General features: G+C 40.6%; 1 protein-coding gene across 1 annotated transcript; it reads right to left on the bottom strand.

Annotated features, from left to right (window-relative positions):
• Positions 1 to 17,117: 17,117 nt before the first annotated feature.
• Positions 17,118 to 21,714, bottom strand: COPRS (coordinator of PRMT5 and differentiation stimulator). The gene is made up of 4 exons (XM_050908649.1): positions 21,682 to 21,714; positions 20,722 to 20,809; positions 19,891 to 20,148; positions 17,118 to 17,786 (listed from the first exon to the last, which is right to left on the bottom strand). The coding sequence occupies exons 1-4, from the start codon at positions 21,712 to 21,714 to the stop codon at positions 17,617 to 17,619; spliced, it is 549 nt and encodes a 182-aa protein (XP_050764606.1). The 3' UTR covers positions 17,118 to 17,616.
• Positions 21,715 to 23,174: the final 1,460 nt, after the last annotated feature.

Raw genomic sequence — 23,174 nt, 5'->3', positions numbered from 1 at the left:
AAATTGTTTTAAACAGGCCCCTGTAGAGACTGAATGAGCAGTATTCAAATATTTACATCGAACAACAGAGTTAATTACACTTCAAGACATTAGTAAGATTCACTTCGCTGCAACCTCAGCAACGTACTACAGCAAACCAGCAACACAAACCATTTTCCGCAATCTGAGGCGGGCAGCTTTCCATCTGGGTTTCAGCTAAGGCAGGAATGTTTCTGTCTACAATAGAACCTCACTAATCAGCACTTCACTAATCCACACATTTTATTAACTTCGCAAAAAAACTCACAGCCTCTCCTTGCCCCTCAGCAAAGATTTAATAGCAGAGACCTCAAGCAAGGTCTTTCATTACCAAAACACATTTTTTAGGCAAATGTTACGTGCATTTGAGTCAGACTTTACAAAGCAGTTTGATAAATAATTTGAGCAAAACTAGAGTTGTCAAAGACAGAGCCAAATCTTATGCATATCTGGAGAAGAAAACCCAAGGCAACTTGAAGTTCAATCTACAAAAGCACATTTTATCAAAAAACACTTAATCCTCAGTATCTCTCAGGATTTGGCCCTTTGTGAACAAAATAACACGCACAAATGAAATTTACTTCCTTCTAAGTTAACGCTACATTTGCCCACTTACTTACTGGCCCACAAATTCAATAACTTTCAAAGAAGTCTCCCTCCAGCCACTTTTGACACTTCATTCTTCCTTTCACAGAGTAGTCTGCATCCTTTAAATGTAAGCCAACAGAAACAGCAAAGCCAACAAAAACATTTAACTATACGCTGGAATGAAAACCTCTGTCCATCCCAGTGTCTTAGCCCTGTGTTTAGCAACTGTTTGTACCTCTCTGCCCCAACCATTAGCACTTAAAGTTTGCGGCTATAGCAGCTTCATTTTTCAAGCCTACCAGATATTATCCACATGCCATCCTTAAAAATGAAACTAAATGACAGCACACCATTCATTATCCTTCCACTTCCAAGGGCATTTTTAAACAAGTGAGAAGATAACCAAATATACTAACTTGCTGGGTTTTTTCTTCCTGCTATTGATATAGAATATGAATAATACAACGTATAAATTATGTACATGCATTTATAGAGGAACATAAGGGAAATTTATATACAGAAAACCAATAAATTGGATGGCATTTATATTGATCCCTTTCTACATTTTTGTATGAAATATTTAACAACGCACAGAAAAGAATGCCATTTAAATTCTACAAATGTTATTTCATTACATCTATTGTTTTTTGACTTTTTAGTTGCAATTTCTGTTAAGACTCAAGCAATTAATTTTAGAAGCATGAATAAGTACATGCAAAGAGCACAGTTTCCATTATTTTCTTCATTCCAGAAATCTTATTATAAAAGCTACCTTCATCTGCAAGGAACAGACAAAAAAAAAACTAACATAGAAAGAACTTAGGAAGTTCTTATCTTGTATTGTTATGTTTGGAAGTGGATGGAGAAATAAATTGTTTTTACTTTATGTATTTTAAACAGTGTATTGCTGAAGATTTCTTCACTGGGTTTAGTTAAGACCCTTATGAGCAGTGATGTACTAGTGCTCTTCCATGGGCAATGACCAGTGCACAAGACAGAAGAAAGTGAATGGCTCCAGCCATCAATAATTTCTGAGACTGTGTCTTTTCAGGTCATCAGCTTGAAGTGGAAAGCCATACATACTGAAAGCTGTACATTCAGCTAAGTAACTTGTGAATGTCTGTTTGCCAGCGCATAGCCGTTCAAAACCCCAGGATTTACACCTTTGCATAGGTCTCGGGAAACTGGTGAAGCACTGAATTTGCACAAAGACAATGGGCAGAATGAAAGAATACACGAACAGCAGCTTATTCTCTCACGTAAATTAAACAAACCAATGCATTAGAGGCCAGATTTGTCCAGAATACAGTTGGGCACCCCTTTAAAAACTCACCTGTTCAAGAGATTTTGTTCCCCAGGCAACGCTTTGACTGCCCTGGCAGTCGCTTGGAGGAACTGTGAGCACCTGAACCCATAGGGATTCTGCCAAGTCCACTGAGCCTATGATCAGATTCACATCACCAAACCCACCTCTCCCCCAACTTCCCTGGTGTATAACGCAGTGCAAGCATTCACAAGTTCTCTTTGGTGTGCCAGATCACAGTTCCAGGCAAAGATATGATACAGACCCCATATATTCTCCTTGAGAGCCAAGGAAAAAAAGAAGGGAAGCCTCAGCAAACGGATGGAGTACACAGAGGAGGGGAGGAAGTTGTGGTCTCACATGTTCAATCCAAAAGTTACAAACATCCCTGCTTCATATAACATCCTCTGTACCGCCACAGCCCAGAACAGCACAGAATCTGAGCGCTTTTACAGAAGCTCATTTAGAGAGCACATCTTTCAATTAGCATCTGGTGGTCAAAGAATAGATGCAGGTAGATACAGCCAGAGAACGGGCCATCAGTTTGACCATCCCCATTTGGCTCTGAGCTCTTCAAAATCTTATTTCTTCAATCTAGCAAAGTTCAGATGGATATATTAAAAGCATGGTTCCTCCAGACCTCTCAGCCTTGGCACCATGCCTAGTTGCAGATGCATTGTGCTGGATTTACAGCGAGTACTGCCACAAGCCTCAGGAATATAATAGTTTACGTCTGTTAATGATCTAACTCAGTTTATTACACAGATCTTGACATTTTAAATTAAATTACACTCTTAAAGAAGCATACAAGATACCCTGATGAACCACAACTTTAAATGAGACCAATAAAAGTAATCCTTGTACCAAGCAGTAACATTGTTGTTTGACTGCGTGTTCACTCACTATCATCATTTATTCTCCAAGTCAGGATTTCTGTTCAATCCTTGCAATTAGCTCAGTAGGTCAAGATTGAAAATACCACGTTGCATCTGAAGAGCTGAATGCTGCTTCTGTCCTTGAGAGTTAAAGCAACGTTGAGATGTTCAGACTTCCTAATCCAATATTCCCCTTGGCCTCTACTTGAACAACGCTGGAAAGACAGGCTCTGTGCATCACTAGTGGCAAGATCCATACACCCACTTGTATGTCATTCTCAGCTTCCCACTAATGTTTACTGGAGGATATTTTGATTTATTCAAATAGGTGCCCTGCAAAACACCCACCTCACCAGAACAGACATGACACTGCGGCAGGCTTTGACTTTACACATCTGTATCAGCTACCCCCAAAGCCTGTGTTGTCTTCATTTTGGAAAACTACTCTGCTTGTTGCCTCTTCATTTGAACCGTATGTAATAATAACATACATTTTGACCTTCTATAGCATATACTGCCCACGAGTAAAAAATCAGGTCACACACAACTCTTCTACATGAGATGGAGATTTTGTCAGGATTCCAGTGAAGGGAGTCCAGAGAAATTAAAAGATATGTCCCATACACACAAAGCCACATGGCATAATGAGGAACCGAACAGAGAACAACTCGTTCTCCTGCTTTAAACTCAATCCCAAGTATCTCTTGTAAGAAGGCAAATGTTCTTCCCTCACAGGCAGACGAGGAACAGAGGGTGCTTGAAATCAATCCTCCTCCAGCTTTGAAGCAGCAAGAAATCCCTCCTTACAGGGTTTGCTTAAATGGCTTCTGAGTTCAGGTCATCTGATCTACCCTGACACGTGGGGTCCTCTCCACTTCCTCCTTGCTGGGTTAAACTCTGCTTTGCATTCTTGCATCTACGCTGTTCCAAACGTACCTCACTAGCTAAACTCGCCATTTCTCAAGTACAAACTTTCAACAGACCAGTCTGAGATCAAAGAACAAGGGAATCCTTCCATGATCTGCTGAAATCATGGGTTAACGTCAAATTGTAACATTAGGTGAGCATGAGGGGCAGATGTGACAAAGCCTTCTCTCCTAAGGCAACCTGCTTTGCATCCAACAGAACAGGAGAAACATACCCTGCACTGTTATACATTTGGAAATCCATCTCTGGCATGACTATTTCAATCAACTTCAGTACATGTGGTATGATGCATATGGCAGAGAGACTTCCTCTATCAAAGAAGCATCTAGCAGCCCAGTATAAATGATATTAAGAAGATTAAAACAAAAATATATCTACAGATTATTTCTTGAGACAGTCAACCAATGGATCTGAGAAACCTGGAAGCTCCATTTTCCTTCTGAAAAGCTAATAAAACCATTTCTCCCACTTTATGGATTACACCCCATTTGTTCTCACTACTCCAAATTACATTGTAAGATTTCAGTTAAATTTAGGCAGAGGCAGGATGTCAACACCATATTCTGTGTGTCACCAAACACACTGTAAGCACACAAACACCTACCTGTAAACATGCACAGGATTTATATAAACATACGTACACATACAAATTCACTTTATAAACAGAGGCAGACCACACCTCAATCTTCCAGTCTGCACAGAGATCCAACTCCTACACCGCTGGGAATTTCTAGATATGTTCAAACTTGAAGTCAATCTTGGGCGTGCTTTGACCTCTGAATTTTTGGGCCTAAAACAGATCTGAACTTGCACAGAAAGGTTTCACCGATATCTCCTCTATCTCCAAATCAGACCTGATATTTGAAAGAACCAATTTATCAACAGTAGCCAGCAAAAGAATTACATCACTTAATGTAAGCATAAATTAACAGCCTTTGGAACAAAATTGTTTGATATTTGTTATTTTTTATAAATTTAATAATACCAAAACTCAGGAGAGACCTAACATAGCTAATAAAATCAGTCTGAGGAGACATTATAAAATTCATTAGGTCTTTGTCTCCACCTACTGTATGGAGGAATAATACTCGTAACTCCTTGAAGGATACAAAGATATTGAACACCCTTCTCGTTATAAAAACCCAACATCTATTCCATATAGATCACAGTACTTCAACCTTTACCAATTGTTACAACAGCTGCTGTTAAAAATCTAACATTGAGAGACAATTCACAATGGCTTCTTTTACTTAGAATAGAAGAGATCATTAGCCTATAATTATTGCAAAGTGGCAACTGTTATGGTTTCATGGTACACTCTTCCTTTATAATAATAAGGTTTTGAAATACAAGAAACTGTTGAAAATAACTTACGTAAGCATAAGAGGTGATCTGGAAACTTCCTGAACAGGAATGAAAATTAAAAGCCTTCATAGTATTTACTTCAATTTTTTTTAATGACCAACAATTGTATTTAAAAAAAAAACCCGCAGGATTGCAGTCTAAACCTGCATAGGCCTGTGAACACTCTCAGGTGTAAAGGCAAAAGGAATTAAACAAAACACTCTTAATTAAAACTGTCAATCTGTCAAAATCTGGAAAAGATTACAGAGAAGTCTGATCTATGGTTGCTCTATACTTTGCACTTCCTACTTTGACGAAACAAAATGCAGGTTATGAACTTTTTCTAAAGATAGCCCTTTCCTGCTATTTTAGCACTCATCCAACCAGTTTATTTCTTTCCTACCTGTCACTAAATTTCTATACAATCAGAAGCTACAAAAAGAAGCTTTTCATTGCTATGGACTTGGGAAGACTGGTGCCAGATTCTGCTTGAACAGAAACTGGGGAAGCCCCAGGAGTCCATTAAAAACTTGATTGAAATTGTCAGGCTGATGGCAGAGAAATAGCCAGCCTGCACAGCAAGGGGGCACAGATGCACCCCAGGCAATTTGGTGTTTTTATTTATTCAAACCACATGATGTTTCCAATCCTCAGAATGTGTTCATGCAGCAGATTCAAAAGCGCCAGAAAACTGAACTTTGAAACACACTGGTATTGGTGAACAAGCTCTTTCAGAAATATGCCCTGGACATACCCACATATGTGCTTGTAAAGGTGCATACGAGAATCATTTTGTTTTTACAAAGAACTATCTTAACTGCACATTGCAGATCTGCGAGGGCTTTCAGCTATTTTCAAAACTGTTTGTAGGATTTAAATAACCAGTTCCCTGTTTGTTTAATATGAAAAAGAGCATATGGATACTGTGGCAATTTCAAATTTTAATCCCTTTCTTCTCTGTGTACAAAATTATATGGATTTTTCTACTCCAACTCAAGAGCATGCAAAGTGGATAAAGGCTCTTACAGAGCAGATGAACCTAAGGATATCAAAGGCTTAAAAGAAACATATTCCATTCAACTCCTCATAAACCTCAGGAAGGTTGGTATAGTAACCACCTATATATTTCATCTGAAATAAACAAGCAGTTTCATATAAGGGGTAGGAGATTTTATATACATATCCAAGCTGCAACAAAAGTCGCAGTCAATATTACTTCATCACTTGTTTTTCATCTTCACTTAAGGAAGCCTTCAGGGCACTCCCAGAGCCCACACAAATCAATGATGAATCTGGCCATGAGTAGTACATTAGAGACCCACACCCTCCTCCTCCTCTGTGGATGCAGCAGACTGAAAGGCATCATTGCACACTCCTCCAGCTGGACCAGCCTAGCCCACATCAGACAGGACGGTGAGGAAGGGAATAGGGAATCGCGTCACCAGGAATGCCATGGCTTGGCCAGATGTGCACACTCACAACTAACAACTGAATGCTTTCACGTATCCTGTCAGATTGTTTTCCTGAAGGACAAAGCTTTGCAGCTCTAAAGCAAACAGACTTAATTCAGCAAATATTTTCCCTTCAGTAGTTATTTGCACAGACACAAACGTACATGTTAAAAACAGTTTTAAACCATAAGCAGAAGCTCCACATCGGATAAAAAAGGTTTGATAATATGCAGAAAATCTATGGCCACAAGAGAGTCATCTTTGCATAACACCCCTAGAGGACACGATGGGAAACGCCTAAACCCACACTCTTTTGTGCTCAATATAAAGGGAACAATCCCTGACAAAAGTAAGCGGTGTCAGAAGCACTTGATCTTTGACCTTTGCTGGGCAGATGTGCTGTTAGTGCAGGCCAGATGCCAGGATGACAGAGCAAAACCCGTTGGTTTTATTTCCTCTGCTTCACTCTGTATTGTTTTTATAACCTTGCTAATATTATCGTTTATTGAGCTCAGTGAGGAAAGCTGCATAGGAATTGTCTAACAGGACCTCACCACGGGGCTTATGTCCATCCCTTCACATTACAAGTAACAGGTTATATTTTCTAGTGGACTCACAAATATTCTGCAGCAATCGGCCACGATGCCAATGGTGGCAGCAGCTGCAGCTTCAGAAGAAATGAGCCCTGATGGAACAATAATGGCCTATCTTGACCATAGAAGTGATTCCTCCTTAACCTTTTCATTTACTAGTCAAGGTGTACTTTACAGCAGAAATATTCAGAAGTGCAAGACCAGTTTCAGGAACAAGTGGGCATAAGCCACTCATATAAACACAAACGTGTGACTATGCATTCTCTTAATAACACACACAAGCGACCCACAGTAGTATCTGTTAGAGCTTTACTCACATTCAGTGGGTCGCTGTGAGTCATACTTGTCCTCCCAGCCAAGGGATGGTCACCTCTGCCCTACAGTACAGAACTTAAGGATATGATTTGATGAGATTTAATTCAAAGATGTTGTGAAATAAAAGCATATGTTTTGGGAACAGCTGTATTTCCAGCTTTTCCGATTCCTCGTGGCAACAAGTTCCACCAACTAATGCATGCAAATTAAAAGCACTTTTGAAAGTTCTATTTGATTATACTGGAAGAATGGGAAAAAAGGGATTCTTCTTTGAAGTGAAATGCACTGCAGTCCTGGAACTAAGGAAGCTTTGGTAACCATAGCAACATTGTAATTTTCATTATAAATTTTAATAGATATTTAATTTGGCAAATCACAGACTGGCATTCAAGCCTTTTTTTTTCCAGCAGACCCATGCTTTTCAATACATAAAGCTATTCATGTTTACTAGCAGTGGCCTCTGAAGCGCTTTACAACATAGCTACCTTCCAAATATCATTTTCATATCAGCCTTGACAAAGAAAATTTGCTAAGTGGTTTCTACTTCTGCTGTTATTGTCCTTGATAACTTTTTTTTTTAAACCAAGTGAAATGTTTGCAAATGTTCATTTTTTTAGAAGACAGAACAGTCAATGTTCTGTAGTGACTAACTCATAAGTTGTTAAGAGTGGCTGAAATACTTTGTCTTCCAAACCCTGTTCAATATCCAAGTTATTTTAAAAGTATGTAGCTGTATGGATAGAAGATTAATGAACAAAGCTGGCCTTGAGCTATGGTAGAATGTTACATCAGAATGAAATCCACCTGCAAAAGGCTTTCTGAAATTCACTGCTGAAGATAAGACTGCTTAGCAAGAAAAAACATGCTATTTATTACTAGTGAATTTGATGAAGCACTTCAGTAGTAGAGTAAGTTTCCATGCCTAAGAATAAACTGCATTCCTCTGTTGTATACTGCAGACTGTAAAAAGCTTGAAAACAAGCAACTATTTCACAAATCCAAAACCTTCTCAAGATAATTATGACAACTCTTAAACATGACAGACTTTCCACTGAAAAACACATCTCTGTCAGATCTTAAGTGTGTAATGATTTAAAAACCCACAGTCAAAAATATCAGCAGTGAAAATATAAAGTCAGAAGGAATTTGGGATATGTCACATTATCACAGTTCTGGTCTATCAAGGTATGCCAACACTGTCATGATTCATAGGATTTTGTCCTAGAGTACTAGTTTTCTAGTAGAGTACTAGTTCTCTAGTAGAGTACTAGTTCATGCTACCCTGCTTCTGGGTGGGACCATGGAGATGAGAGGTCTGGTATACACGTATGTCATGTCCTCTCATTCAGTGTGGCCTCTATGGACCACTTGAAGGACAAGCTAAATAACATGCAGCCATGCTCAACAGAAAACAAAAAAAAAGGGTACCATTTAACAGTGGTGCAGATACCATATTTTGCCAGATAATATCATTCAGAGAGAGACCTCCTGTAAAATTAGACAATTGCTACAGTATCAGTTTTGTGATAGTAAACAGCCAACAAAAAGGATGAGAGAAAAAACATAGGGAAAAAAAAAATCACAAAATAAGAATCTGTAAACAGTAGCATTAAAACACAGTCAATGGAAGTGTTAATGAAAACAGAAATTAGTCTAATTAAATCACCCCCACAGCATCTGGGATGACTGCACATTGGTATACTTGTCATTTTACCAAAGCAACAAGAAGATAGTTAAAACTACTGAGCTGTTAAAAAAAATTAGCCCTAAATGTCATCCTAGATGTAATGACAGAATCAAGATAAAATGAATGCTAAATCCTCAATCATACTTATTCTTTTAAAGCAAAGAATATATCTATCTAGCCACAAGTACCTATTCCTAGATTGCAGTCCCCATGAAGAGATGCAATGAGATCCCTCGGGTGGAAATTTGGAATAGCCAAGAATAAAGAAATTTCTTTGTTATTATTAGAACATGGAGGATATTTGATAAGACACAGAGAAAACAGCTGTTGCCTACATCATTAAAATAGCATTGAACGGTCAAACAGAACCTGCATGGATTAATCATGGGAAGAAGTGCTAAAAATAAATATCCCTCTCACATCAGTGTCATGTCTAAGGTAACATAGCAAGTACAGCAAAAAAGGATACAAGGCACTCTAAACTAAAGAAGGGAAAGCTCTCAGCTCAATTAGGTGAGGCTTCAATTAAAGAGGAAGTAAGTCAAACTTGAAGCATGCTCCAATTGTAAAAATGAGCACAGTTACTGCAGACTCTCTCTCTCTGTTCTCCCATATTTACCTCATTTCAACCTCCTCCCACACTCACTGTTGATACAATCCTCAAGTTGTTACACAAGGTGGACGCTGCCATAATAGAGAACATATTTCTTCTCTTCTTTAGCTAGCGCCCATTGCTGGGTCTTAGTACTACAGATAGAAACAAAAACTAAATTTAACCCCAGGCAGAAGCAGCCACTAGGTACAAAAAAGACACAAAAAGAAAAGAATCCTTCCAAACTGGAAAATTCAAGCAGAAAGTGAAACACAAACCATAGAGATAAGCCCTGAAACCAGAAAAAGCCTATTGCCAAGCCTTGAGGGCTGAATCGTGGTGGAAGCTAGCATTAAAGCCTTAGCAATATCCAATACTAAGGTAAGCTGAACGGGAATAACTAAGCCAAACTTGAAAGGATATGTAGCAAAAGAGGTTGTTTCACAAGTACCTGGAGTCTCAATTATGGACCAGTTAAGTCCATTAGCAGGACGCTGAATTTAGCCCTTTTGTTTACAGGCAGGCAGGATCACAAAGGCTGGGTGTTACCAATTTCCCCAGTCCTATAATACTGAACATGCTGGCAAAATGTCCACATCTACCTCCTTTTCAGATGGAACCTAATTAAAAGTAAATGACAGTAACGTAACCTGTAAGTGACAAAGATGTGGCTGATTTAAGAAGTCGATCTATCCTTTAATCAGAGTTACACATTGTGGAGGGATGGAAGGTGTCCTGTGCAGCCAGTGTACCTGAGAAGGGCTTCCCCTTGCTGTCAGTGTTAGGTGCTGGTTTTAGGCAGTCACTCCTTTGCACAACAGAAACCCTGCTGCAGTTAATGGGACAGATGATGAAACTCCTCATTCTTTTGTCTGAGAATTTACCTCTGTACATAATTAGAAGCACGATCATTAAAGTTAGCATTCAAAATTGCAGGCAGGAATCAGACACACAAAGTATTCCTATAGGGCTACAATGCACTTTATAGACCACCTAAGAAAGCCTGTCCTTAAACCAAATCCCAGATCTGTCTGAAGAACAGTTTACCCACTTCTCTCCAAAAGACCAAATTAAATCTAGTCCACCTAGTAACACAAGTGCAGATAGCAGAACTAAATGTAGTTCTTATCTAGTAGACACGCAGTCTCTGCCTGAGAAACATTTATCTAAGTGGCTTTATCTAGAATGTCTGACCAATCTCACTGAAAAGACCAGACTTCTGGCAAACTACAAGCTGCAGAGTTAGAGGCCCAATCCAACAAATCCAGTATGAATGATGTAGAAAAGCTAGAACTAAACAGAGCAGAAGGTAAAAGGTGTTTCAGACCTGGAAAATAATGGCCTGTTTGAAGAATATGGAGTTGAAGGTACTGATAAACGTAACACTGAGAACAAGGGGGGTCTAGTGTTCTAGCAAATCTACTACTAACAGCAGACAAGAAAACGATGATGGCTTCTGAATTAGCACTGTGGCTATGTGCAGGCTCCACCTTTGTGCATTCATTTCAGATTACCACTTGTCCTGCTTCAGTTTGTGATATAATGAGCTAACCGCAGCTGAAACAAAATCTGCAAACTTCCCTTACACGTTCTTCTCCTGTACTAAGGAGAATGCAGCAACTGATTCCTGTACCAGACCTGTTCCCCCACATGGACTTCCTCAGGCTTGCACATAGGGACAAGGACTTGTTCCAGCAGATCAACACACCAGGTACTATTTTGTACATCATCTCATATGTTTATACTTATTAAACCTATATTTATAGCTTTATTTTGTCTGTGAAGTAAGAGCTTACAAGATGTATTAAACCAATATGGAAGAAGCATTTCTTCTGCCACAAGAATTCCTTCGCTGTATCCTTGAGGACAGAAGGTTAGGCTACATGACCAAAGTGATCTCTTTCTACGACACGTACCCATTAAAAGTTTAAAATAGCAGCTATATTAATTTCCCCCCTACTCCCTTCCCCTTTTCCCTAGGGGACTTTTAAGAGGGGTTCTGAATTGCAATGCAATATCAGATTTTTTTTATATGAGACCCAGTGTATTTTGGTAAAATACAGCAAATACAGCAACTAGAGCCACAGAAATCTCTCTGGCTTCAAGCACAAGAATCTAACAGTCCTGCACAGCATAAAATCTGACGTTCCTTGTTATCCTCCTCTACAGATATTTTATTTTCACAAAAGATGCTATTTTGGAGCAGATGTGGTTCCTAAGTTTTCTAATATTGTCCACTTAAGGGTATATCGAATCCAGACCAAACACGTAACATGCTTCTTTCCTGACAAAAAGGGTGCTTTTGGAGCTACTCAGTTCAGTCCCCAATTCCTTGCAGAGAATCCACCTGAGACACCACCAGCTCAGTATTCATTCCTGCCAAATATCTCAATATGAATTGGCTTCAAACAGCATTGGCTTTCAGTGGCTGCCTACCCAGGCTAGAAATTAATTCAGATCTAGTGCTGAACAAGGTTCCAGTCTGTCACCACTCCACCTAAAAGTTACTAAGACAACCCCTAATATATTATTTTGATTTGTTGCCCATGCTTCTGTTGGAAGTATCAGCTGCTCCTCTGACCTTGCTATTCCAATTCTACCACACTACTGTCACCAACACTGTGAAGACCTGCTCAGCTAAAATACTTTTCCTTACTATCTGGAACTCCAGTTACATAAAAGGAGGTTGTACACTCTGCTGTGGAGTATAGGTCTTGTTTAATGACACTGTCACACCTATTTACTTCCCCAGAAGCATTTGAGCACGTCACGCAGGAGACTGAGTTACACAATTCCCAGCCAACTGTAGCCAGCCAGTACTATATTATATGTTGCACATTTACTCACAAACCCATAAGGTGTCTGGACAAAGATTACAGATGAAATGATATCACTTTATCTGTGATCAAATAATTAAAAAATGACAAAATATTTCTAGTATGTGTTAAGTAACTGAAGGAACTCCTCAGTGAGAATGTGAAAGTTCTGGAGTAGTTCCTGAGGTAGAGATAGAAACACTAAATAACTTGTTTAATGTTGGAACAAGAGTCTGCAATACCTACACTGACTAAAATTGCAAAGTAGCACAATGAGAACTTGGCATTCTCTGGTACTCTAGGTCTCACAGAAAATGTGTTGCTCAATGTAAATTTTACTAAGGACCAATAGCTCAAAAAGGTCTGAGCAGAATTAAAGGGTATTTCCCTTTGAGGGAACTAAAACAATAAACTGAGACCTCAGGGTCATAAACAAATGCATACAACTTATGTATACAACTCAGTCTAAAATTCCTGCATCACACAATGAAAAGATTTTCCAGGTCTAAATGCAGAAGTTGCAGGCAGATCAGAAAAGGTTTGATTAAAATAATTCAGGCTAGAGAATCAAGACTCGCTGAATTATAAGAAGTTAACTTTCCTAGGGTGATTTCTGCTACATGTCCTGAAATTAGCTGTCCTCAATGTGGAAAAAAAAACCCAAAACAACCTGCAAAGAAACAAATATAGACATTGAGCCATGTTCATGTTTTTTGCTCTGTCAAGGTCAGTAGAGTTACAATGAATGTAAAGAAAGGCCATTATATTAAGAACTAAAATCCACAGCAATAATGAAACACTGAACGTGAGCTCAGAGATGACACAGGCATTGCATAGGGGGATATAAAGGGACAGAGCTTCTGCTTGGGTAATGAGCTGCAACAGTTTATACCAGCTGAGGATCTATTCCAAACGCTTGAAGGAAGCTGTTTCCATCACTAAAACTGATTATTAGGGTTGTGTGCTTTGCAGCTTTTTTTAGTAGGTTACAGTTTCTTCTGCCAAGCTAAGAAGCTATGCTATGAGCAGCTGGTACTCCCAGGACTAACAACTCCACCACAATTTTATCCTCTAATACTTGAGCCTCCGTCTACAGAACCACAGAGGGTAAGTATCACAAGTTCCTTCCCCATGCCTACAGAGACTTACTCACCAGCTTCACAAAATGACCTTTGTTACAATGGGATTTACACTGGTGTCCTTGGAAGCAGCAGATGGTCAGGATGAGCTGCTGCCATCAGCATTTTTCCTTTAGTCTGTGAAATTATTCACATAGTCCCCTCAACAGTGGAGGCGTTTTCTCAGCTTAAGAGCGAAAGCACACTAGTTAAAAGATGTGACAAAACAACAAGTCAAGCAGTACTGTCTTCAAAAGACACTAAAATGGGCTGGATTTAGTGGTTATATAAGAGCAAGAAACCACTATCTCAATCTGATGTATGAATTAAATGCTGTACCTTATCAACAGGAAATATGAACACATTTCCTTCAATTATTTCCTCTTGCAAATCATTCCCTGTAGGTCTCAAAGGAAACAACAGATGCACCTAAAACAAGTTTTCATTTCTTTGCTGGCCTGTTTGAAGAAAATGCAAAACTCTGTTTTGTTTTGGTTTTTTAACACCTCACTATTTAGACAAAATTTCTTGCCCACAGAATTTGAAGTACTTTACACACAGGCTGGTATCATTATCTCTACCTGTAAAACAAGGAAATGAGAAGGAAAGCAAAGGCAGCTCCAGAGTTGTACCCAGGTCTCCTTCTGAGTCACCATATTATGCCACACTACTATGCCTCCCCTACAATATAAACCCAGCAAGGATATTAAGCTGCAGTAGGGCCTTCTGTCCTTTGAATGGTATCTTGTACTGTAGGTATAGAAGGGGGAAATCTTGTTAGAGATGTATGCGCGTTTAACTGAGAAGTCTTTGACACTTCTGATAAATTTTTCAACTGATTTATGTACTGCCAATGTGTTTCTTGTATGCGTAAAATATTTACAGTCTTGGTCTTGCAATGGGACTCTTTTCCCTCCAATAATTTGAGCAGGCTGAAGGACAGACACTCTTGGCTTGAATTGTTGGCTCATGTGTTACCTTATGTTGTTTTTAATTGCAACATATTCTTGCCTAGAATGACATGCTTGTGTCAACACAAAACAGGCTCAGTGCAAGACTCACAATGGAATTTGAAACACTCTGTAGTGCAGAAACATTGGAATCCATGGGCTTGGTTTCAAATCCTTCCAGGGAGATGCTTTCTGAGAAGTCTGCATCTGGTTTTCTAATCCCACTGAAGTTTGAGAGCATTCAGATCAAGCTTTACATTAAGCCCCTTCCCTAACAAGCAGGGCCAAGACGAACGAAGTTACATTTGCCAACATATCCCTAGAAAGCGCAATGCATTGCTGCTGTAAAATCCTCATGCCATTTTCTCCAAAGCTGGTGGGGGTGGTGTCAGTTTTAACCTAAAAGGGAAACTGAAAACAAATCTTTTAAGTTCACAATCATTTAAAATACAAACAGCTCAGCAAGGCAGCCATTCAAGACAATTTCTCCTCAAATAACACGACAGCCCAAACAGACAAGGCTGATTGCAATTAAAGGTACAGGCTGAAAAAACAAACTTGATTTATAGAATGCACAGAAAATAGCTTGAAGACTTTGGAACTGATGGAATTTTGGAACCATACAGGAAGAAAATCAACCCAATCAATGTTACAAAGACTTTTTGGTTATCCTTTTAAAACAATTCTAAAGAAGGCGGGTTTGCTTCCACAGAATTCTGTTAGTTTCATCTTTATTAAATATGATGGGACATCTCCCACAAGCATAGTAAAAAAAAAAAAAATATATTAAGCCCGAAGTCAAGTGATGTTCTTTTCTCAGCCATGGGAGAAATTTTTCAGTCCAGTAAGTATAACTTCAGAGTGAAATAAAAAAAATGAGAAACTAATCAGGGCCATGAATCAGTCTCACTGGGGAACAACAGGGCTATGCAGAACACAGATCTAAATTGCCATCAACGTTAGAAATCCAGCCAGGGATCTGACACTTCCTGATGAAACTCAGTGCCAGATGAAAATACGCTGAGCAGCGTAGACAATTTTTTGCTGCCCTCTGCAGGGTAGCGTTGAGCATTGACATCTACAGCTGAAGCCTGGGAAGTGATAAAAAGGCTCACAAAATAATCTGTGCTTTTTCAGAGGAACTTTTACAATTTACTGGCGTACTGTTACTTCAACAGCAATCTGTACTCAATTTGTATTTATTAATATTGCATTTATAAATGTAAATCAACAATTTTACTCCAGTTGATGAGTTATAGTTACGCTCAGAGTTTCATTCCTGTTTTCTCAGTTAGAGAAAGAAGCCACTATATATCCAAACCTGATAAGCTGGGCATAGTCAATTCTCACTTCTATTCCACAGAGTCAAGTACATGTTCTAACTAATGCAGGACTCAAAGAGCTGCACTCTCTCTCAGATACACAGCAGTCCACAAAACAAAAAAACACGCCCAATGCCTTAGAGAGCACAGCTAGGGCTTTCTTGCCGTGCAGGGAAAGAAGAGTCTGTTAGACTGTGCCTTCTGCTGTATGTATGTGTTCTGGAGGCATGCCAAAGTAAGCTTCAATAGAAATAGTAGCCCCCAGATCACTCCATCATATAGGAATAAAAGAACAGGCCCTCTTTCTTGCAACCTCAACACCAGGCTTCCACTCTTTACTTTGACTGCTAGGTTCTAAGACATAACCAGGAACTGCAAGGTACCAGAAGAAAAGCCTCTTCCAAGCTCTTGTCCTCCTCTGCTCTCTAGGAAAAGATTAAGCAAATATCACAGTGTCATTCACTTCCTCCTTCCAAACTAATGCGTAAATTATTTTGGTCTCATACATTGGATGATTTAAAAAAAAAAAAAAAGTCTTCCAGTGGTAAATGTTAACTCCTCGCCTGAGAATAAGCAAACATGGGTACTGTGCTCCAGTATCAGTCAGTGTCAAAACACAAAGCCATCAAAAAGTTCTTGAGAGATAAGTGATGAATGGAGCATTAGTTGAAGATTTTTGTGACTCAAGTGACCAGCCATTCAACCCACTTACATGCTTCGAGAACATTTCCTTTAACTCCAAAGCAAAGGCAAGAAGGATATGGTTCAAGTTCCAGCTATTCTCTTGGAGACTTTATGGAGGTATTTTGTGTTCCCATATCCTCATTTGCCACAATACAAACAACAACAAAACAAACATATCAGCAGTATCAGGAACCTTAATCCACTACTGCTTGCAGGACACAGAGATTATAGACTGCAAGACACTATATAAGCATAGACATTTTCTTTGTCATTATACGTCTGATGTCGCATGAGAATGTTATAAAGACAACTGTGAGACTGGAGGATAATATGCCCATATACAAGAAGGTCTGATGTGGAGAAATCTTTGTTGGGAGGCAGCCTTAAGCACCCAGCATTCCTGTTGGATGCAGCAGGCCCTACTACAAGTCCACATGTGTATTTGCAAAATGTTTATCACATATTTGTAATTCCTTTATACTGAAATACATAAAAATAAAAACAAAACTCATTCTGTATTTGTCATTGCTAATTTTGTTAAACACCAGTATTAGATATGGAATCACAAACTGAAACATAGAAATACAACAGAGAAGCTGGAAGGAGGAAGAGTTTTTAAAGCTATCAACCAATTTGACAGCATCAAATGAAAAGGAAAGAAAACTGCAAGTTACATAGACACACAGGGATCAGCATGTCAAAACTGGCAAAGCTTGGCAAACAAGCTGAAGTTTAGAAATTAAATACTTCCTCTCAAGCAATTCATTAGCAACAATATAGGTCTATATAATACAACCAAAAAGTCCAGAAAGGCATTGACTCCTTACAGCTAGCACCTGCACTCTTATTTCCAGAGGTCAAGCGTGGTCAATTTATAAAGCTCAGAAGCAGTCTAAGCAAAACTTCAGAGATGGTGTAGCATTTCTGGCCTTACGCAGAACTCTGCAAGCAAGGAAAAGGACTTGACATCACTCAATCGGTGAAGAACATAATCCAACTCAGAAGCCAAACTTAGTTCTGAGCAGGGTCAACCTCATTCATCAGCATCATCAAACTGGCCAGTCTCAGTCATTCTAACTGGTGGCGTAAAAGCAAGGCAAGCTGCATGGTGACAGCCTGGGTTGTAAAATGAATCCTCTCGCCATGAGTATGAGGCCAAAAGATTATTTTCCTGAAAGCTTCCACAGTGGAGATCGCCAGCATCTAAAGAAGATCAAAGAAAAGATTTAAACCATGGGAGGTACTTAGAAAACTAGTGGTATAGTGTAGCAGATTATTTTGCAGGTCTACAGCATCTTCCAGTTAACTATTTCAATTTGATCTGCCGGCACTCGTGAATTAGACCTACAAACAAAGCAAACAGAAAGCTGAATTTGGCAGCCTTCATTTTAAGGAAGGTTCTTGCCACAGAGACAAAAGAGTTTTCCAAAAAGCTCAATGATATACCTGGATTCAGAACATCCAACACCAGCTCGTACAATGCATTGTTTTCTCCAGGCATAAAAGGCTCGTGAAACCATTACTTTTATTTCCCCTCCCCCTTCCTGCTGTCTCCATAACCACATTCCAGTTAGGAGCCCTCCAAACCCTTTAAGAACTGGGTCACTGGACAGAATGGAAGGGTGGGGTCCTGTAAAAGCTAGCTCTGAACAACATTTCCACTAGGCTAGTATTAAACCTAATAAGCCTGTTATTTAACCAACCTAGCACAAAAATAGGGCAAAGTCCTTTAACAGAAACAAAAGATTTCTAGCCAGCAGACACTGAAAGGACTGAGCAAATGAAAAGCCCAGAGCATGGGGCAGCAGAGGACCCAACACAGTATATCCACGTGTGTCAGCCTTCCGCGCTGCCAAACAAGCCATCAAAGCAAGCATTTTCAAAAAATTTTAAAAAGCCATAAAATGACCGACCAAGCACATTTTTTATTTGTAGCAGTTAACAACTCAGACACTTGTACTCAGTATCCTTCACAAGCACCCGAATCCCATAATCACAGCATTCTTTCTTTGTGAGGATTTGAAGAGCATAAGCTATAGGTAGGGATGAGTTAGTTAAATAAAGCAAAAGAAGAGAACTTGTGACAGTTCCAGTAAAAAAAAAAAAAAAAAAAAAATTAAAAACATTCCATAAATTTGAGCAGATGAGAGATTAAAAGGAAAGCCCAGGATGGAAGAGAGGGAAACATCTGAAAAGGAAACAGTCTTTTTCTCAGATTACCCAGTGTGAAAAACCACTACTGTATTTCCATTTTAAAATCAGAATGATTTTAAAGGAAGGCTGCAAAAACTTTCCCACTTCCTTCTGTTATCAAACAATGGAACTTGAATACAACAGCCATTTATGGAATTAAAATAAACAGAAAATTGATATTTCCTAAGCAAAGAAAGGAGTGTTTGTATTAATTACAAAAGATACACATTAATGAGAAGAAAATGGAAATGGTACTATTCTTCGTCAACAAAGACACAGCAGGTTATCAGCCACTGCTGGCTAAACTCCATCCACTTGTTCTATTGTAACATACAGCCTGGCAAATGGAAGATTGAGACTCTTGGTTCAACACATGAGTCACTGTAAAACAGTTTACAAACTGGAGGATTAATACAACTCTAAAGATGTGGATGAAACTGCTTCTATACATTGCCACCTTCCTCCATGGGACTGATTTCATGCACAACCACTTAAGACGATCAAGCTTCAAAAAAACAAACCAACCAACCTACCAAAAAAAAAAAAAAAACAACCAAACAACAAACCACCCCACAAACAAAAGCAAGCAAACAAAAAACACCACCACCCTACAGCAAAAGCAACAACAAACCATACTTGGAGACTGAACGCTTGTACTGCTCCCCTCCAAAGAACTCCATGCTCTAGAGGGACATTACGGTACACAGTCTGGATGAATTTTCTTGGAGGAAAGGAAGAACTCCTTTTACACAAAAAAGTCACATTCCTGCACTCCATGTACCTTTCTCTTCTGCTTCAGAATAACAAAGATACACTACTGAGACCTGGCTTCTCCAGAGAAACTCAATACACACATACAATTCTCCTTACCATTCCACTCCCTAAAAATTCAATTGCTCAAGCAAGATTTTCATGTGAACTTCACAACACTGCCTTTAAATCCTGTGTTTGACAACAAATTATGCATTACAAATCCATGAGGTTAACAACAACAAAAAAAATCGCTTCCCAAAATAGAATGTGGAGTTATTTAAACACATTCTCCTGCAAAGCACCTACCTCCAATCACATACTAAGCAAAACTCAAATGAAGCACAAGTAAATTTGTACTCACCATAAGGATTACATTCAGAGTCCTCCAATTCTTTATCCCAGTCCTCCACCTCATACACAGAAGCAGTTTGCAGCTCTGGAAAAGTTACAGCCTCAGGCATAGTGGAGACTTCACCACCCAAGTCTTCCAGGTCAGCATGTAGATCAACAGAGTCAACAGGAGAGCCACTGACATCATTTTCATTGTGAGAGATATCAGAGAATTCGCTTTCTTCAGACTCACTATCAAGGACATTTGGAATATTCTTCAGCAAACATTCTAAAAACAACAGAAGGAGCCAACAGAGATATTTAGGAATTAAAGAAGAACAATTAAATGCTTAGCATGCAATAATTCAGCCAGGTGTATGAATGCACATTGTGACTACTAATCTAATTGTAATATATGCAATTCCTTACATATGTAGTATCATTACAGTGTTGTTTCAGGTTTCAGATGCTTGGGAACATCGGACATAGGCTTGCATCACAACACTAGCCCAAGTCAGGATTTTCCACAGACTTGGAAAATAACTCCTTAAGCTAGGCCATAGGACCCAGCAGTCTTGTTTCACCACATTCACCTGTTGGTATTTATAAAAAATGGGTATGTTGAAAAGCGACAGCTCTAGTTTACAAAAAAAAAAAAAGAAAAAAAAAATTTTTTTGTAGTATTGATTAATTACTCATGCACCTAGGCATACACAAATATCTACACGGAAATAATTCAGTGCAGTAACTGAAGACGCATTTCCCATGGCAAACCAAAGAGTTTTAAGTATATTTTCTCAAGCAGAGTGTAAGTCTCATTACTCACCGTCTGCTTTGTTTTGCCCTAATATTTTAGGGTTACCTTTTCTGGGCTTCCAGGTGATAGTTTCTCTCTTATTAGGAAGCTGTTCCTCCTCAAAGCTTGTGGACTCAATGGCAGCAGTCATCACCTACAAGACAGTTTTAAAGAATCCAGTAGCACTTTTCATTGATTCCTCCAGTGAGGCTCATGCAACTTCTACTGCATTTGAGTGTTTCTGAACCCTTGAGCCTGACCTGTTTGTTCCCTTGATGAATCAGAGGTTTTAAACCGGACAGGCTTTCACTTCAGAAAGCAAATCTGCTGAGGGATGGCTCATCCTGCTGCTGCCATCAGTCAGCCCAGGCGGCAGCCAACACGGAACAGCCTGTCTCCTCAGTCACGGCCATAATCCGGCTGCCACCCTGAGTTTTGGGAATGGGTCCCAAAACTGACCGAAAATGCCCCCATTTGGGAAGAGCAGCAGACTGTGAAAGCCGCATAGGTAATGAAGACACAAGGAGTGGAATGAGTACAAGCACCAAAGAATGTGATCCAGCCACCTCGTGGGAGCCGACATGCCAAGAAGGCGGGAGAGGGCCAGACCCTCCAGCAGCCCTGAGGAGCTGGAGAAAGATGACAGATGCGCAGCTGGAGCGCAGAAGGTAACACCTCAACTGCTTTGATGGTCCCAGAGGGAGAGGAAAGGAAAGGTGAGTTATCTCCAACACTTCCACTACAACAAAGACACATTTCGCTGAAGGACAGCCCCGGCCCAGGGCGGTGGGTGCGGGAAGCCGGGCTCCCAGGTGCTCACAGAGCCGAGCCCGGCACGCCTGAGGCCGGGCCTGCTGCCGGGAGGCGCCTGACAGGGCTCGCGGCCGGCGAACAAGGGCAGAGCGCCGCATACTTCGGGCAAGCCCGCAGCGGCGGGCCATGCCGGGGAAGCGAGCCCGCCCGGGCCATGCGGGGGAAGCGAGCCCGCCCGACCCCCGCTCCCCGCCCCGCGGGAGCCCACCACACCTGCCGAGGCGGCGGTGCCACCAGCCGCGCCATGCCGGCCGGCGTTGCGGGAGGGTCCGGGCGCGCAGCCGCGGGGCCAGGCGAAGCGCCGCTGTGAGGAGGCGTCCGTCTGTCCGTCCCCGCCCGCCTTCCCGCCCTGCCGGAGCCGCTCGTCCCCTCAGCGCCAGGCCCGGCCGGCGCCGGCAGTAGCGCCTGCGCCCGAGGCAGCCAGCGGCCACGGGCACCGTCAGGCGGGCGGTCTCCGAGGAAGGGCGGCTGCTGCTGAACCCGGTGAACGTAATGGCTGTGCCTCGGCACCCGCACCGAGGAGCTCGGTGAGACACCGGCCGTGAAAGAGGCTGGAAATGAGGCGCCGCGGGAGCCTCCACCCGCAGGGCAAGCGGCGGCTTCTCCCGCTTCAGCCTCGGTGCGTGCAACGCTGGGACCTCCCGCACCCCTCACAACCTGCGGAGACCACCGCTATCTGTACTTTTTGAAGGCATAATGAGTAACTTATTTCATTGCTACTGGAAATTGTGTCCAGTGAGAGAGGAAAACAGTCTGACTTGGGGGCACAAACAAGCAATTAAAACAACTGGAGGAAAAAAGCAAAGAAATACAGACATAAGAGCTGTTACAAAACACCTTTACACTCATAAAGTTGTAAATATCAATCCCTCTCTAGGCTCTGTGGCTTTTTAATCTTGCCAAAAGATAACCATCTCCTTTAGGCCTCATGCTAGAAGCATGCTCAGAGAAGGCATTAAGAGATGGGAAGCACCTGTACAGAACAGATCTGGTAGGTGCTCCATGAACAGCTGTCAGCTGAATGTGCTTTTAGGAAACGCATATTGCTCAAAGGTGCTGCAGGTAGTGAAGTGAGTGGCAAAGTTCTGTAAGGAACCAGAACAGGTAAAGAAAAAGGGCCCACTTTCAGAAATGGTGGAGTTATCAGCTTTGCTGGACTTAAAAAAAACCAAACCAAAACAAAAACACAAACAAACAAAAAAAATCCCCCAAACTTTGTGCTTAAAAGTTTTGTTGTGCAACTGAAGAAGCAAGATGAGCGATTCAGGGGAGGGAGTAACATAATAAAGGGCAGACAAGGTATAAGAGAAGTGATTACTGGGGGGAAAGCATGATGCCAGAAACAAGACAGCTGAGAACTAGTGAGGAGATAGAAGATGGCCTGGCCAGAAGCTTGGGCAAGACAAAGCAGGACGTACTTCAGATGTCACAGAAGGAGCAATCTTAACAGGCTGTTGCTCCAAACCTTGTTTCCAGCTAGTCAAAAGTTTCTGGAATTCATTGCTTGAGAGGAGCTGCAGTTTCTACTTGTGCGAAAAATCTTAAATATTATGTCACCATTCAGTCACTGGGAAATTAGATATGCATGTTCCTATGCTTTCCCTAGGCATCCTCTATTGGTCTGAGGATAGCATTTATACTGATTTAATGGGTTTGACATGGGAAAATATGGCTCTGCAAACAGCCAAGGACAGCACTGTCTCAAA

This window comes from Gymnogyps californianus, chromosome 19 (assembly GCF_018139145.2).
Source record: "Gymnogyps californianus isolate 813 chromosome 19, ASM1813914v2, whole genome shotgun sequence".
NCBI classification, from domain to species: domain Eukaryota; kingdom Metazoa; phylum Chordata; class Aves; order Accipitriformes; family Cathartidae; genus Gymnogyps; species Gymnogyps californianus.
This window is presented reverse-complemented; position numbering and strand designations above follow the sequence as displayed.

Excerpts from the sequence above, each read along its gene's own strand:
- COPRS (XM_050908649.1), bottom strand. The coding sequence starts at position 21,714 with ATGGCGCGGCTGGTGGCACCGCCGCCTCGGCAG. Across the intron at positions 20,810-21,681 it reads TGGCACCGCCGCCTCGGCAG|GTGATGACTGCTGCCATTGA; the intron begins GTGTGGTGGGCT and ends ACTGTCTTGTAG. Across the intron at positions 17,787-19,890 it reads CTCTGAATGTAATCCTTATG|ATGCTGGCGATCTCCACTGT; the intron begins GTGAGTACAAAT and ends GATCTTCTTTAG.